The sequence below is a fragment of the Callithrix jacchus genome, chromosome 5 (genome assembly GCF_049354715.1).
Source record: "Callithrix jacchus isolate 240 chromosome 5, calJac240_pri, whole genome shotgun sequence".
NCBI lineage: Eukaryota > Metazoa > Chordata > Mammalia > Primates > Cebidae > Callithrix > Callithrix jacchus.
Window position 1 is genome coordinate 48,956,757 of NC_133506.1, and position 16,596 is coordinate 48,973,352.

The 16,596-nt window shown below is 41.0% G+C and overlaps 1 protein-coding gene across 2 annotated transcripts in view; it reads left to right on the top strand.

Annotated features, from left to right (window-relative positions):
* TSHZ2 (teashirt zinc finger homeobox 2) overlaps positions 1-13,143 on the top strand; it is a 512,491-nt gene extending 499,348 nt beyond the window's left edge. For both annotated transcript variants that reach the window (XM_078372002.1, XM_017972118.5), the window contains exon 3: positions 4,690-13,143. Coding sequence is in view for 1 of the 2 variants with exons in the window: in XM_017972118.5 (XP_017827607.4) it covers positions 4,690-4,691 (2 nt within the window). In the remaining variant the exon portion in view is untranslated. The remainder of the gene's footprint in view (positions 1-4,689) is intronic.
* Positions 13,144-16,596: the final 3,453 nt, after the last annotated feature.

The window sequence follows — 16,596 nt, forward strand, 5'->3', positions numbered from 1 at the left end:
TACAGTGAACTATGATCGCGCCACTGCACTCCAGTCTGGGTGACAGAGCAAGACCCTATCTCCTAAAAAAAAAAAAAAATAGTAATAATGAAAAAAATAACAAATGGGTGCAGGATGAGGGACGACCCCACCTTGTGTGAAACTGTCCCACACATTGCAAGGTGCCTCACGTTCCCAGCCCCTCTCCAGTAAATGCCAGTGGTGCCCCCTTGTCGCAACCACAAGGCATGCCCTAAAAACAAGAGTGTCGCACAAGAACAACAGCAGAGTGAAGAGAGAGGATGGAGCAACAGCAAGAAGATCAGGAGCCAGCCAAAGTGCTGAGCCAGGGGATGAGAAAGGCTGGCGTGGCCAAATTAAAGCACACGTCACTCTACGCATCTGCTGGTGACTCTGTAATTAATACAAAAATAATTACATCTCTTCGCCTGGCTGTCCCTCACAAACTATTTAATGAACGCTGCCAAGAACTTTTTAGATATGTAATTAAATTTTTTATTTATTTCCGTTTTATTTTTGTAGTAGCTCAACATACTAGAAAAAAAAATGCAGCAGCAAAGCCCAGCCTCAACCACCATTTGAGAGGCAACTGAGAGCATCTGCTTCCTTTTTTTCCTCAATCCAGTCTATGCAATTCATTCCGAACAGTGGGAAATAATAAGAGTTTTCTTATTCCTCTTCCCTTCATTTTCCAGTTTTAATTATCTGCCAGGATCTCCTCTTTAGGCACAGAGAGAAACAAGGTTTTTACCTTTCTTTTAATATGAGAAATAATTTGGCCAGGCATGGTGGCTCACACCTGTAATCCCAACACTTGGGGAGGTTGAGATGGGCGGATTGCTTGAGTTCAGGAGTTCGAGACCAGGCTAGACAACATGTCAAAACCCTGTCTATAAAAAAAAAAATACAAAAGAATTATCCAGGTATGCTATTCCACACCTATAGTCCCAGTTTTCAGGAGGCTGAGGTGGGAGGATGGATTGAGCCCAGGAGGTTGAGGTTGCATGAACTGTGATTGTACCACTGCACTCTAGCCTGGGTGACAGAACAAGACCCTGTCCCCCACCTCTCCCAATGCCAAACAAAACAAAACAGAACACATTTTTAATTTAAAAATTTAAAAAAAGAATCTGTCATGAAGGTATTTTTAGAAAAGAATTATCAGATAAACCTGGCAAGTACTGGGTTAAGTAAAAATACACCTTGGTTTGGTTTGCTTTTAATTGCAGGACCCCTCAGAGTCTTTAATATGTGAATGTGTGTTGTGAAATTCCATGAAAGGAACTATAATAAAGTCATTATTTTCTTTCTCCTTGCTTTCATTCCCAGAAAAAACTTTGCCCTAAGAGAAACCCAGCTAGGAAAGTCTGGGTGTTGAACTAATCTGGAGCCACTTCAAAGAAAATGATAATAAAAATATAAATTTCCATGAAATTGGTATCACATTAATATCATGGTCAAAGAGGAGACAATGTCAGCCTCCAGTAGACCTGGTGTGAAACAGCACCCTTCAGCCAGGACTTCCCTCTTGTGTCAGAGTGTGATGCCATTGCAATTTCCAAAAGTCCACCAATTTCTGGCCTCCACTTTTTCTTTGACCCATCTCTCTTCTTCCAACCATATAATCATCCTCCTTCAAGCTTCTAGACCTGCCAGAGGGTCCCAACCCATTCAAAACAAAGACTGTCAGGGACCCTTTTTCTCTCAAGTGCACATCTAATGTCAAAGGGAAATGGTTCTCTCCACTGATGGTCATCAAGGCATTCACCTGTAATCTAGGTAGGGTAGTGCATGTCATGAGCTTGGAAGCTTCAGAGTAGGAAGGGCTAACTTTAAAGCCATCCTCTGCTTTTTATAGGTTGTGAACCCTAGAACAAATGACTTACTTTTTTATCTCTGTCTCTCTCTCTCTCCCTTTTTTTTTTTTTTTTTTGAGACCGAGTCTCACTCTGTTGCTCTGGCTGGAGTGCAATGGTGCGATCTTGGCTCACTACAACCTCCACCTCCCAGGTTCAAGCAACTCTCGCAGCTACTCTGCCTCCCGAGTAGCTGGAATTACAGATGTGCACCACCATGCCTGGCTAATCTTTGTATTTTTAGTAGAGACAGGGTTCCGCCATGTTTACCAGGCTGGTCTTGACCTCATAGCCTCCTGTGATCCACCTGCCTCTGCCTTCCAAGGCGCTGGGATTACAGATATGCACCACCATGCCCGGCCTTTATCGCTCATTTTTAAAATGAGATTATTTCAAGAGTTAACAGTAATGTGTATAAAGTGCCTGGAATTTGGAAGATACAGAATAACTGGTTGCTACTACTGCAGTCGTACTATTCCTTACCAAGGAATAGTTTTACATGTCTGTTATGATTATCTTGTGCATAATTTCTCTACACATATCAAATGTCATCTGATTTTCAATTTGCCTTTATCCTTCTACTAAAAATTTGGAAGCTTTCCTTTTCTAAAAAGACGAATTATACTTAGGTTCAATGTCTTTTTCTCACTAAAATGAACACTCCCACTAAATAACAAGATATAAACGAGAAACTCCACTCAGATTAGACTAAAGGAAATTGCATGCTTTCCACACAGTAATCCAGAGCAAAGTTCTGGGGAAGAAGAATCACCCTGTTACTAAGTAGCACACTTCCCTACCACAAAAATGTTCCTGTATTTTGACAGGAATTTCATGCTTAAGAATTCAAGGCTATGCAAATACTCCAGCATACAGAAAAGCTTGAAACACAAAGATGTTCATCAAGTGTTATGTATTATTGAATAAAAATTACAAACATTACACGTTCAATATTATATTATCATAGTATCATAGACTATTATAATGTATGTAATAGAACTTCTATGGCTGTTTATACTGATGCTTTCAAGTGAAAAAATATGTCCAGACAAGTGCATCATATAGTCAGCATATACAACTGTGTAAACCTAATGAAATGAATGGGAAGGCCAGAAACCGTGGCTCACACCTGTAATCCCAGCACTTTGGGAGACCAAGGCTAGCGAATTACTTGAGGTTAGGAGTTCAAGACTAGCCTGGCCAACATGGTGAAACCCCATCTTTACTAAAAATACAAAAATTAGCTGGGCATGGTAATGCATGCCTGTAATCCCAGCTACTCTGGAGGCTGAAGCAGGAGAATTACTTGAACCCAAGAGGCAGAGGTTGTAATGAGCCAGATTGTACCACTGCACTCCAGCTTAGGCAACAGAGTGAGGCTCCAATTCAAAAAAAAAAAAAAAGCATGGGAAAAGAAAAGACTAGAAGGAAATACAGCAGAATGTGAATGACAGCTTTCTTTATCTGGTATGACCATAGGTTGATGGGTTTGTTTGCTTTTTCAAAAAGCTTTATAGAGAAAAAAATCATACATTATGTATTTTTATTTCTAATTGCAGTAAAATACACATATCACAAAATTTATCCTCTTAACTATTAAGTGCACAGTTGAGTGGCTTTAAGTACATTCAGATTGTTGTGCAAACATAACAATATTCATCTACAGATTTTTTGTCTCACAAAAGATGAAATTGAAACTCTGTACTGATGGAACAAGAATTCTTATTTCTTTTTCCACCTCATCCCCAGCCCCTGGCAACCACCATTCCTCTTTCTGTTTCTGTCAGTTTGTCTACCTCTAGAAACCTTACAGAGGTATAACCACATAGCATTTTTCTTTTTGTGACTGGCTTATTTCCACTTAGCGTAATGTTCTCAGGGTTCATCCATGTTATACAATGTGTCAGAATTTCTTCCCTTTTTAGGGCCAAGTAATATATTCCATTACATGTACATATCACATTTGCTTATCCATTCCTCCGTTGGACACTTGGGTTGCTTCTGAGTTTTGGCTATTGTGAATACCGTTGCTATGAACACGGGTGTACAAATATCCCTTCTGCACATTATATTTTTAAAAATTTTTTTTAATTTAAAGTTGCAACTTTTTAGCCAGTCTAAGTGGCTCACGCCTATCATCTCAGCACCTTGAGAGGCTGGGTGGGAAGATTGCTTGAGCCCAGGAGTCTGAGACCAGCCTGGGCAACACAGGCTCTACAAAATAAAAACTAAACCTAATCAGGCATAGTGGCGTGTGCCTGTGGTTCCAGGTACTCAGGAGGCTGAGGTAGGAGGATCACTTAAGCCTGGGAGGTCGAGGCTGCAGTGAGCCATGATCGTGCCACTGCACAAGTGCAGTGACAGAACGAGACCCTGTCTCAAAAAAAAAAAAAGAACAAGAAATATTGCAACTTCCATTTTAGATACAGGGGGTACATGTGCAGTTTGTTGCATGGGAATTTTGCATGATGCTGAGCTTTGGGGTATGGACCTCATCACTCAGGCACTGAGACTAGTACCTGATAGGTAGTTTTCAACTCATTCCTTCCTTCCTCCCTCCCCCACCCCAGCTGTTCCCATGTTTATGTCCAAGTGTGCTCAGTGTTTGGCTCCCACTTATGAGGAAGAACATACAGTATTTAAATAGTTTTTTCTTGAAGTTGACTCCTCCTTTTCAAGTTCCATGGTCTGGTTATATAACTATGACTCTATTCAGAACATTCCAACAATAAAGTAGTGGAGATGGGCAAGGGGATTACCCCGGGGAAGAATTACCTGGGCTACACCTCAGAAAATAATGCATCTTTTTCTCTTGTTCTGATTCCCATTACAGGACGAATGCCTTAGTTTCCACTTTCCAGCCTGGATCCCCTCACACTGAACCCTTCTTCGTTGCACCATTCTGCTTCTGACATTGAACTCATTGAACTCCTCCTGACACCCTGGCTCCAAGAAGACTGCCAAAAAAAAAAAAAATCACCCCAGCCATTTCTCTTCATCCTCACTAACAATTTGGTAATGAAGTATTGATTTCCACTTCTCTGCTTACGGGCGATATTAGATTTTCATTGATAAACTGCAATGGGTCTGCCTCGTCTCTACAGTACCCTTTTCACTGTCACAAGAAAACAAAGTGCCACTGAAGAAAAGTAATGACTGAGAACACTGATGTACTTATTTTGTCAGTTTGTAAGAGGAAAGTGGGTACGGGGGGGAGTATAAGTCTTCATAGTTTAATGTCCACGTGGGCTGCACTCAAGGTAGACACTTGGAGGCTTACTTTTCATGGTAATGTCCATTTCCTATTTATAACCCCTCTGGGAACTTTTGTCTAAAGGAAATGTTTCTGTTCAGTGTAACAATTACGGTTGCACCTGGATTGCCCAGTCCTGCCCTTGCACTAGGGGGCCATTAATCACTACAAAGTAGAAGAATTATTAAGTTAAACCAGAGTTTGAGCCAAGAAAACCCCTGAACAATGTTCATCTTCTGTGAAACTTGTTCAAATAGTTAAGCTTAACCATGTTGCTGCCAAAGACTGTTCCCATGCAGTGGTGAGCACCTTGATCATCATCATTATCTTGATTGGTTACAAAAAAAAAGTTTCAAGCATGCACCACTGTCCTATGAGAACTGCAAATTGGGAGAACTGGTGAAGTGCAGAATCTGAGAGAACGCGAGATGACGTCATTGCAGGGTGGAAAGTTCCGCACAGCCTTTTCTGGGAATCCCTTTCTGAGGACTCTTTATTTGCAGGCTCTAAAATGCCACTTAGCTTTAGAAGCAACAGAAAGCATGAAATAGGGTGTCCATTTTAAATGTGTTCCTGCAACTTTTTTCATTAAAACTTTGAGGGCCCAATTTTAATTTGTGGAATATTCCCGTTAATAATGAGATCTAATTAAGACATCCATTAAAAGCCCGTTAAAGTTAATTTAACGTAAAAATTCCAATAGAACTGTATTAGATTTTCTCCATTAAATTAACATTATGGATTTTTAACGGATGTCTTAATTATACGTTATTATTAACGGGAATACTGTATTACACAGATTAAAATCAGGTCCTAAGTCAACTTGGAAAAGCTAAGAGCATGTTTTAATACTGAAAGTCTTGCATACCTAGTGCAGTTTGGAGACACAAGGATGGATCTGTTTACTCTAGTTGAACATTTTCTATACAACTGAAAGCAACCTATAATACATAAATCCATCACTGCATTTAAACAATGAATTTCCTTATTCTCACAGGACAAATAAGTCTGGATTATGTGGTAAATTGCTACTCAGCTATGGTGAAATATTTATACTATTCTAGGCACAACTCTAGGAACCAGATGATTCTGAAACAAAAGAATATTTTCTCTTGTTGCTTTAATTACCAAGGTTATTTTTTTAAAAACTCAATACTGACAAAATGAAGCCAAATATCTCTTCCTCACAATTTCTCAAGGTGGCTGCCTGTTGGAATTGTTTTGGAAATTTTGACATGATCCCTAAATTCAACATTGGGATTAAAAAAAAAAAAACTTCTTATTTACCTCCTAGGGAAAGTGTTGCCCTTATGCCACATATAATAGCAAATTGCTTTTTTTATGGCATGCATAACCTAGATGGGAAAAAATATGGCGCTTCGGGGAAGGAGGGAAAAAGTAAATGAAGTTCCAGGAATGTCATTCTGAAGTAATGAGGCATGGACAGAAAATATACCCCTCACATCATCGGATTGAGATGGCAGTCGAAATAGCTTCATTGAAGTGTCAGCACTCATCCATCAATCAATCACCCACAAGGAAAAATAGCAACAGTACAACGGGACGGCTTTTATGGGATTTACTCATGGGCATAGGGAATAGCGGCTCAAATGTAGTTCTGACATGAAAAGCAAGGTGCTGATATTATTTTTTATGATGGGAGGATCATAAAGTGAATTGAGAACAGCGAGGTCTGTCTTTGCTTAACCTATTCAACCAGAAATGAATGGAGCTCGACTGGAAAGGAACAGTCTTCGGATGGGTTAAGATTGAAGGGTGGACTGGACTCTACTGAGCACCGTCCTTCAACAAGGAAATTCTATTAAAGGAAAATCAATGCATTAGCATTGGGGTTCTTGAAGCTGTTTAAAACTGCCTGCTCCAATCCAGGGTTATTAGGCCAAAGTTACATAATTCAGATTCCACCACAACCATCCAAAGTGGATTCTTGAGCCCTTGCTCCAACAGGGGGTGGGGGGGATCAATACAATTCCCAACTCCATGGAAATTGTTTCCCTTCTAAGAATGAAAAAAAATAAACCATCTGCTTCAACATATAATCAATATAGTTTGTTAGCGCAATTTCTACGGTGGGGTGGGGTGGGAGGTGAGAGACAAAAATATTGATAAATTTGGTAAGGCTCATGAATCGCCACCTGGCAACCATGTATGTCACTACTGAGGGAAGGCTGCTAATGTTCACCTTAAAAAACAAGATCTGCGCTGGCACTGGTGCATACACTCGGCTCTCAGCATATGCCTAGAGGCCAGGTCTGTCTTCGTTCAGCCAGTCCTCTGAGGCTTCTAGAAACTTCTTTCTGGAGGATAAAAACTAAATAACATGAACTCAGAAGAATGTCTTTATCCACCTTCATACCACTGCTCTCCTTTCCCTGAATAAAACACAGTTCTGATGAGAACTTTAGAATTTAAAAGGAGGATGACATGCAAATATAATGCAAATTACCCTCAAGTATCTCCATTCTGCCACCACCTCTTGGTACCAGCGAGAGCGAGAGATTGCCTTTCCTTCCCCATCCCTCCTTCCAGCTAAGACCACCAACCAGCGGCAAATTGAAATGTCCATTTAAAAATGCATATGTCAATATTTAAATGTTATGTATTTGGCCTTATTTTGTAGTTGAGCAAATCCTCCAGATATACAGCATGTTGCAAAGCACAGGTAGCACAGGGCACCACAGGAAATTATATTTATTTAGTCAATTCATTTAACAAATATTATTAGGCACCTATTATGTGTGACACTCTCCTAGGCACCGTGGGATACAACAGTAAACACTTCAGACAACAGCCTGGCCTTCCTGATGTTTTACAACAGCTCCTAAAGAGAGCTGACAGCAAGACATTCAAGGGGCAGAGTTCATGTAGAATCAAAATATTAGTATTTCAGAATAAGGATTTTTTTTTCTGAAAAGCATACAGAGAGGAAATAGCTTAAAAATAGGTCAAGACCTAAAAACAGAATATAATCATGGAATAAATGGGATAGCCCAGGCAGTCCCCACAGAATTTCTTTCAGGTCACAGATTTCTTAAAACTCAACCCCAAAATGTGCCTGCTTGGTTGTCTGAATCTTGCATAATTAATGTCACAGGCGCAAGCCGCTGAACTTAGTTGAAATGCAGAAAACAAACAAATGCAATGACATATCTGAGAAGCATTTATGTAACTCTGGTTAAGTGGTGAGGAGGGGTGTGTGAAGACAGTGTGCATGCATGTGTGTGTGTATTCACATACATGTGTGTACATATGAATTTCACTGTTATTTTCCAGGGTCTCTAGACAATGTGGCAGTTAAGAGTCTATGATGTTCTGAAACTTTTCACAGTAAATCCAAAGATTACAGGCCTTACAAGGTGCTTGCCTTCTGTTGCTTTTCCATCTGTCACTTCTCAGGTTATTTGACTGTGTTCAACCCTTCTTTTCTTTTTCATTGAGTTTCATTTTTTAAGCTTGTTAAATGCTTTTGTTTAAAAAAAAAAAGCCCAAATGTCATTTTTCACATCCTCTCTTCTCTGCAACAAGGACAGTAAGATGTAGATGAATGCAAAAATAATAACAACAATAAGGAAATATATTACAGGCTTTAAAACATGCACATATGTAGTTCTAAGGAACAATAACAGTATCTATTTCAAACAGGCATTGTGCAAAAAAGAAATCACAACTGAACTTTTCATGTATTTTTCCCCTTGTAAGATGTTAAAATGCTAATTTCATTTTCTCCTTTCCTCTATGTGGCACTCTCTCAAAATATCTATGAAATGCTTTTAGACAAAGATTGAGCTGGAGAAAGAGATACAAATTTCCATCCCCCCAGACAGAGAGACATGTTTCCATTGTAGGAAAGCATTAAACATTTTGAAACTTGTGAATCATCTTTAGAATTTCTACCGGGGAATTTTACCTCTTCATCCAAAGTAAAAGCCACTTATCTCCTTTGGTTCCCTGTGACAGATTCAGAGGCATACGCAGATATACAATTTTCAGGCTCTAGTTAAATCTTCTTCCAATAGTTATGAACAATGGGCTAACGGGCGTGGGTGTTTCTCCAAAAATTATTCATGCACAAGGCAGCCCAAAGCTTCAGGGAAAACTAGAAATGTGTTATGGATTAGAATAGGACTGTTTTAAAATGCTAGTACCAGGTGGAACGCTATTTCTGCAACAGGACTCTGTCCATTTCCTTTGGAACAGTATATTCCGAGTAAAATGGCTCTTCCAAGGAATGACATCCTGACCTGATATCCTTTGGCATCCAAATGATTTTACCAACAGCCATATGATTATTATTAAGGCCTTTTAAAATACAGTATGTTTGAAAAAGATAGATTAAATACTCGCAGCTTTTGTATCATGTTTATTTGCTTAAAACAGCTTTTGGAAGTATAAGAAATAACTTTTTGGTGAGAAACCCCAGGAGAAGTTGAAAAATTTGAACAAAGGCATTACTAAAAAAATAAATGTAACCACTCCATTCAACTCCTTTGAAAATAAATTTCAATGTGTTCATTGAAGTGTCTTGAACCTGAAATCTACATTTGGATATCAATCCCCTGCCAATGGCTAATATTAACAGAATTAGATCAATCATACAATTATGTCTCAAATGTGAAGACCATACACAGTAATATTTTCACTTTTTTTTTTTTTTTGAGATGGAGTCTGCTCTGTCAGCCAGGCTGGAGTACAATGGCGTGATCTCAGCTTACTGCAACCTCTGCCTCTCGGGTTCAAAGATTCTCCAGCCTCATGAGTAGCTGGGACGACAGGCACACACCACCATACCCAGCTTTTTTTTTTTTTTTTGGGGGGGGGATTTTTGGTAGAGATGGAGTTTCACCATGTTGGTCAGGTGGTCTTGAACTCCTACCTCAGCCTACCAAAGTGCTGGGATTACAAGTGTGAGCCACCACACCCGGCCAATATTTTAACATTCTAAATGACTCATATAACATTCAGGAATGATAGAAGTGTGTGTATATTTTTTAAGTACACAAAGTTCCACCAGTCTTCAGAGAAGTAAACATGGTACCCATTGTGCATTGAAATAAATATTATAAAAACATTCCAGTTTACAAGACAATACTTGAGCCTTCGAACACATCAGATGCTAGAATGTGCAATGCAAGTCAAAAAAGCGGACACACAAAACAATTCTCATTTGGCTCAGGGTTCCTAAATGTCACAATATCTTGGGTTACAATATACTTTCTGATCTCCTGATGATGTCCTTTCTAATCCCTTCTGACTTTGATTCCTAACAGCCAGGCACTGTTGGCATGAATCATAAACTTCGAAACCCCTTTAAAATGAAGAAGTTAGGTGATCCTACAGTCTTTTAAATGGCCAACTAGTTCTTGCTCTCCAGAGCTTTTACACCTTTTTGGGAAACCTGACATCACACACATTTATGTTACATATTTGCTCCCTTGCATGAATTCTAGATTTTTTTAAAATTTCTTTTAGAAAGGGCAGGCGGGGGAAGTGGGTCAGAGCAAGCTTCAAGAATCACATTCATCCTTGCTCTAAAGAACGTGTTTATTTGCCAGCAGAGAAAGGCAAACACATTTTTATATTCAGAAAGCAGACCGGTCATTTTCCAAGAAAAATGACTGCGACCATACCTGTACAATGTTGCTGTGCAAGCGCACTAATTTTCTATCACCTGCATGCTGTATATAATACATTTGCCTGTATACTAGGAAGGAAAACCAGGCTGTTTTCCTTGAGTACAATGCAGCTTGGATGGCTGGGAGCGTAAGCCTTTCGTGCATTTTTATACTGTACATATTTGTATATACTAACTATATCGCCATGTATGAACACAGATTTTGTTATATTTGCTTGTTTCTGTTTCCTACCAAACTGGTCCACAATGGGGATTCTTTTGTATAGAAAAAAATATGCTTGTAATTTTTTCCTGGTCATTCTCTTTCAATAGCTTATGAAAGAATTAGATCTGAGTTTACAAAGAAACTATAAGAACCAAGTTTGTCTGTCTGCATGAGTCCCGTCCAATTGCTGGATCTAGGGAGGAACCAACGTCCTAATTCAGAGTTTTCCTTTAAAGGCATGCTTTACCCCATGGGAAAACTGCAAACTCATCCATGTAGAATTATTCTCTTTGTATTTTATCTAATAGTGCCTGAAAATTTTTTAATGTCTTCTTAGAGGAAGAATTCATAATTGTCAAAATTTGAAACATTAGCTTAATTTTGTTTTTATGACCTCAAGATTCTTCTCCTTATTTATTCGGTTGCTGTTGTAATGGGGCCCCAGGCCATTCCTGACATCGCCGAGTTCTTCTTCTGCATTAAGGATGCTTTTGGAATTACAGAGATTATTGAGCCAACAGGCTGTTTTAATCAAAACCATGTTTCACTTGTTTTTGATGATTATAAATTGTCCTTGCAATGGAAAAAAAAAAAAAACTTTTCTGCTAGGAAGATTATACCACCCTGTGGCCAAACAGATTCATCACAGATAGACATCTATGCCCACTTCTCTGGGATCTGGAAAATTCATCCCTTGGCTGGCCCCAATTTCGTTTACTCCCCATCATCCTGAATATTAGCTCTCAATGCAGTCACTGTTCGAAATTTCCAAAGGCTTTGCTGCATTGTCACGGCCCAAAGACAAACAACGAGCTGGAAATGATGGCTTTCCTGCTCGAAAAAAGACAAAGGGGGCCGGGTGCAGTGGCTCACACCTGTAATCTCAGTACTTTGGGAGGCCAAGACAGGATGATCGCTTGAGGTCAGGAGTTTGAGACCAGCCTGGCCAACATAGCAAAACCCCATCTCTACTAAAAACACAAAAAAATTAGCCAGGCATGGTGGCGCGTGCCTGTAGTCCAAGCTACTTGGGAGGCTGAAGCAAGAGAATCACTTGAGCCCAAGAGGCGAAGGTTGCAGTGAGCCAAGATGGTACCACTGCACTTTAGCCTGGGTGACAGAGTGAGACTCCATCTCAAAAAAAAAAAGAAGGGACTTTCAGAAAAAGTGCTCCCTTTTTTGTCCCATGGTGCCACCATCCTGTACTCCCTCCTAATTATGAACAATCTGATCTGGATCTCCCACCTAACTTAAATCAAGCAAAAAGAAACATTCACAGCAGCCCCTTGCTGAACAAAATGACTTTGTTTGGAGGCACTTAAGATGTATGCCTGTGTGTGATGCCACAGCATCGAAATTATCTGTAGAAGGGGAATTTTTTTTTAAATACAATTTTATCACTAGGAATAAATTCCAATGGTGGAGATGAAGAAAACCCTTAAATTATATCACAAAAGCCATTATTTTTTGCCTCTAAAGAGTTTTTTTTTTTTTTAAGGAAAATCATTCTACTTTGAGAACTGTAATTAAAGCCCTAAATAACAGACACTACTTCTTTGAGCTATTGTGAAAAAATAACAACACACTTACCAAGGTTGTATGGAGCCCCTGATTTCCATCAAAAAGATTTCTATAAGTATATTATTTACATTTTTATCCAGGATAACTCTTTCCTTTGTGTTGAAAAAAAAAAAAGTCTTTTTTTTTTCCACTCAGCAGTTATTGGAAATAGACTGTTTCCATCTGAAACCTTATCGTCATTTGCATCAGGAAACCCAACTGCTGACATTAAGGACCTGGGTGTGTTCAATTATGATTTTGCTGGAGGCTGTCCCTCATTTTAATGCTGCAGATATTGAACCACCTTTTTGAAACCTAGCTGATATGGAATAGCAGAGACATGCCTCTCAACACCATTAGCTTTGCAAATGGCTTCATTTCAGTCAACGTCGACTTCTGCTTTGGCCAATTGAAAAATGAAAATTAAAGGAGAGAAGAAAAAAAACACAGATGCACTTAAAACATGAAAAGAATTATTTATATGATAAAAATATATTTAGATTTTCAAAGCACAAGACTGAAGAGAAGTGCTCTTTTTATGCTTTCTGGAGATGTTACTGTTAAATGTCTTTCTACATCAGGCTTAATAAATCTGTAATGACATTTGATGGATTGATTTCTGCCTATGTGTGTTTTTTAAAGATGGCAAGAGAGGAAAAAGGCAGGAGAGGGGGATGAGGACGGGAAAGAATAGCACCGACCCCCGGAGAGGCCAAGCGAGGACACTATTGGTGGGCCTCTCTGTTGTTTGGACCTGCAGACCCACTTCCAGAATCTTCCCTCATCTCCATCAGATTTTTTTTTTTTTTTTTTTTACAAATGCCAGCACCCCTTGTTTGGTTTCTGGGCTGCCTCTGACTGCTCTCATCTCTGGTCTGCTTGCGCCTGAGTAATTTATGATGTAATCTCAACAGAGACAGTGGGCGGCTGTCTCACAAATTCAAGGATGCAAGGCAGAGGGCATCTGTGATTGAGATGGCCCAACCTTCTCCACCTCAGAGCAATGGCCCTGCTCACCACTCAGTTTCCCCGTGTCCTCCCCTCCATTTCTTTTAATGTCCTGGGAGAATTGAATCATGTTTCACACACAAGCTTTCCAAGCAGATGCTGATGCCCCACGGAAAATGATTTGTCTGTGCACAGCCAGCCCGCGGCTCCTGTGGTTGCATAAGCCCCATACTCATTAAGTTATGATGGCTACCATATCACCTGTTAGCTCCACATCATTGCCACGGCTCCATGTCTAGGCCATAAAATAGGAGCAGCCAAGCTAGAGAGAGCAAGCCAGATGAGGAATGGGGGAGGTAGCCATGGCGAAGAATTGGGATAAGCAGCTCGGACTCAGTCAAAGAGTTCTTGGGCATCATTTACTTAGTGAACGCTCACTGAGCACCTCTCATGTGGCAGGTCTGAGGATTACACAGATAAATAAAGGCAGTGATGGTTATGAGAACAGGATTGAGAGCCAAACTGTGTTAAGGTCCAAGCCCTGTCATGTTTCATCTGTGTCATCTAAGGCAAGATCACAAAGAGAAAAGAACGTGAAGCAAGGATGAGAATAGGGGCTGTGGAAGCTCAGAGGTGGCCCCTAGCCAACTTGAGAAGTCACAGAAGGATAAAGGCAAAACCTGTGTCATCAGTGGAGTAATTTTTCAAAGGAGTGTGGAAGAACCATGAGGACACGTCCCTTAACCAGCCCCTTCTTCCAGTCTAGTCCATCAACAAGTCCTGTGGTTCCTAACTTCAAAATACATGAATCTGTTTACTTTAGGTCTCTCCTAGGCATCTGGGACGTCCGCCCAACTAATCTCCCACCTGTCACCGTAAGCCCTCTAAACCCAAATCCACACTCCACATAGTAGCTGGAGTGATGCTTTAATAAAGTAAATCAAATCATGTCACTTTGCTCTTCAAGACCCAGGGTCAGCACACTTTTTCCATGGAGGCTCAGATAGTAAATATATTCATCTTTGTAGAACATCTAGTCTCAGATCCAGCAACTCAACTGTGCCACTGTAGTGCAAAAACAGCCATGAGCAATAATAAATAAATGAGTGTAGCTACGTTCCAATAAAACTTTACTCCATGAAAACAAGTAGCAGGCCAAATTTGGCCCACAGACCATAGTTTGCCAACCCTGGTTCAAGGTCCTTCAGCACCCAGGTTTCCATTTGTCTTAGATTGATTCCTCGAGGAAACAGGCCCTGAGATGAGGATACAAGGTGACAAGTATTTCATACAGAAGGTGAATCCAGGAAACACTAAGAGAGGAATGGGGAAAACAGGAAAAGAAGAATGCCCAAAAAAGAGGACTTAAGGAGAATTGTCGCCACGGGCAATGAGGTCCAATCCCACTGGGGAGCTCTGGAAGACAGTGTGCAACATGCCTCAGTAATCCTGCCTGAGGGTTGAGGGACCTGGGGTCTTTATACACCACCTCTGCTCAGTTATTTGTTGAAGGCTGCTGCAGGGTGGAATAGGGGGACATCAAATCCCTAGCACTTCCATCTGCCCAAAGGTTGGAAGAAATAGTCTTCTGTGGCCAGAGAACACCTCAAGACACAGAGTGCCAGGTGCTTGAAACTGGAAGTAAAGATGAACGACATGCCAAGAAACGAGGGCAGGGCTTCTGCGGCAACCCATCTCACTTAGAACGAAATCCAAACTTCTCTTCAGGCGGTATTTTTTTTTTTTTTTTTGAATAGTCCCCAGGCTGGGCTCACTTCGATCTCCACCTCCCAGGTTCAATCAATTCTCTTTCAACCTCCTAAGTAGCTGGGATTACAGGCACCCACCACCACACCCAGCTAATTTTTGTATTTAGTAGAGACGGGGTTTTACCACATTGACCAGGCTGTTCTCAAACTCCTGATCCACCCCTCTCAGCCTCCCAAAGTGCTGTGATTATAAGCATGAGCCACCACATCCAGCCCACCAGGCAGTATTGAGACCTTCCTGGTTTGTCCCCTGCCTGCTTTCCTGACCTCATCTCTCCATTAGACATGCAGCTCTAGCCATGCTGCTCTGCAACAGTTCGTAAACCACACAACACTGTTCCCTCCAGTGGCAGTGTGAGCCATCTAGCCAGGCTTCCTCGTATTTCCCACGTCTCTGCCTTGGGATAGCCTCTTCCAAAAGGTGCTCTCTTAGCCCTCATCTACAGTGCCCTGTTACTCTACCCCTCAGCCCCAAACACGAACTTTGTTGTGTCATTATGTATGACCTTACAGGCCACCATGTGAAGACAGAAACCAATGTCTATCTTGTTCGCATATTCCTATAAGAAACATAATACAGCCAGGCGCAATGGCTCAAGCCTGTAATCCCAGCACTTTGGGAAGCCGAGGTGGGCGGATCACGAGGTCAAGAGATCGAGACCATCCTGGCCAACATGGTGAAACCCAGTCTCTACTAAAATACAAAAAAAAAAAAGCCGGTGTGGTGGCATGTGTCTGTAGTCCCAGCTACTCAGGAGGCTGAGGCAAGGAAATCACTTGAACCCGGGAGATGGAGGTTGCAGTGAGCAGAGATCTCACCACTGCACTTCAACCTGGCGACAGAGCAAGACTCCATCTCAAAAAAAAAGAAAAGAAAAAGAAGCATAGTATCTGGCATACAATACATGTCCAACAAATACTTGTTAAATAAATGAATGCTATTCTTCTGAAGACCTGGGAAGTCTCCAGGCACAGTCTCTAAAATGCTCCCTCCCTCGCCCTGCCCAACCACTGCCTGAATCTACCAGGAGTCAACCGCTTCCATCCTTCCCCTAGTGCAGGGAAGCATTTCTCAAAGATGTTATAGAATCACAGACCATGCTATTGAAATATCTGAACTTGCTGGGTAACCAGGGGCCTCAGTGAGCTCCAACTCAGTTACAGAGCATGGTCTCAGGGGGCAGCAGGGAAAGGAAAGGAGGACCCCAGTAGCATGAGACACTGCACCCAGTGGCAGGTCCTCACTGAGAGCCTAAGAACGTGTGTGTTTGCCCTATAACCAGAGAACTTAAGGCAGTCCCTTAAAAAGTCCAAGCACAGGCAGAGCACTGTGGCTCACACCTATAACCCCA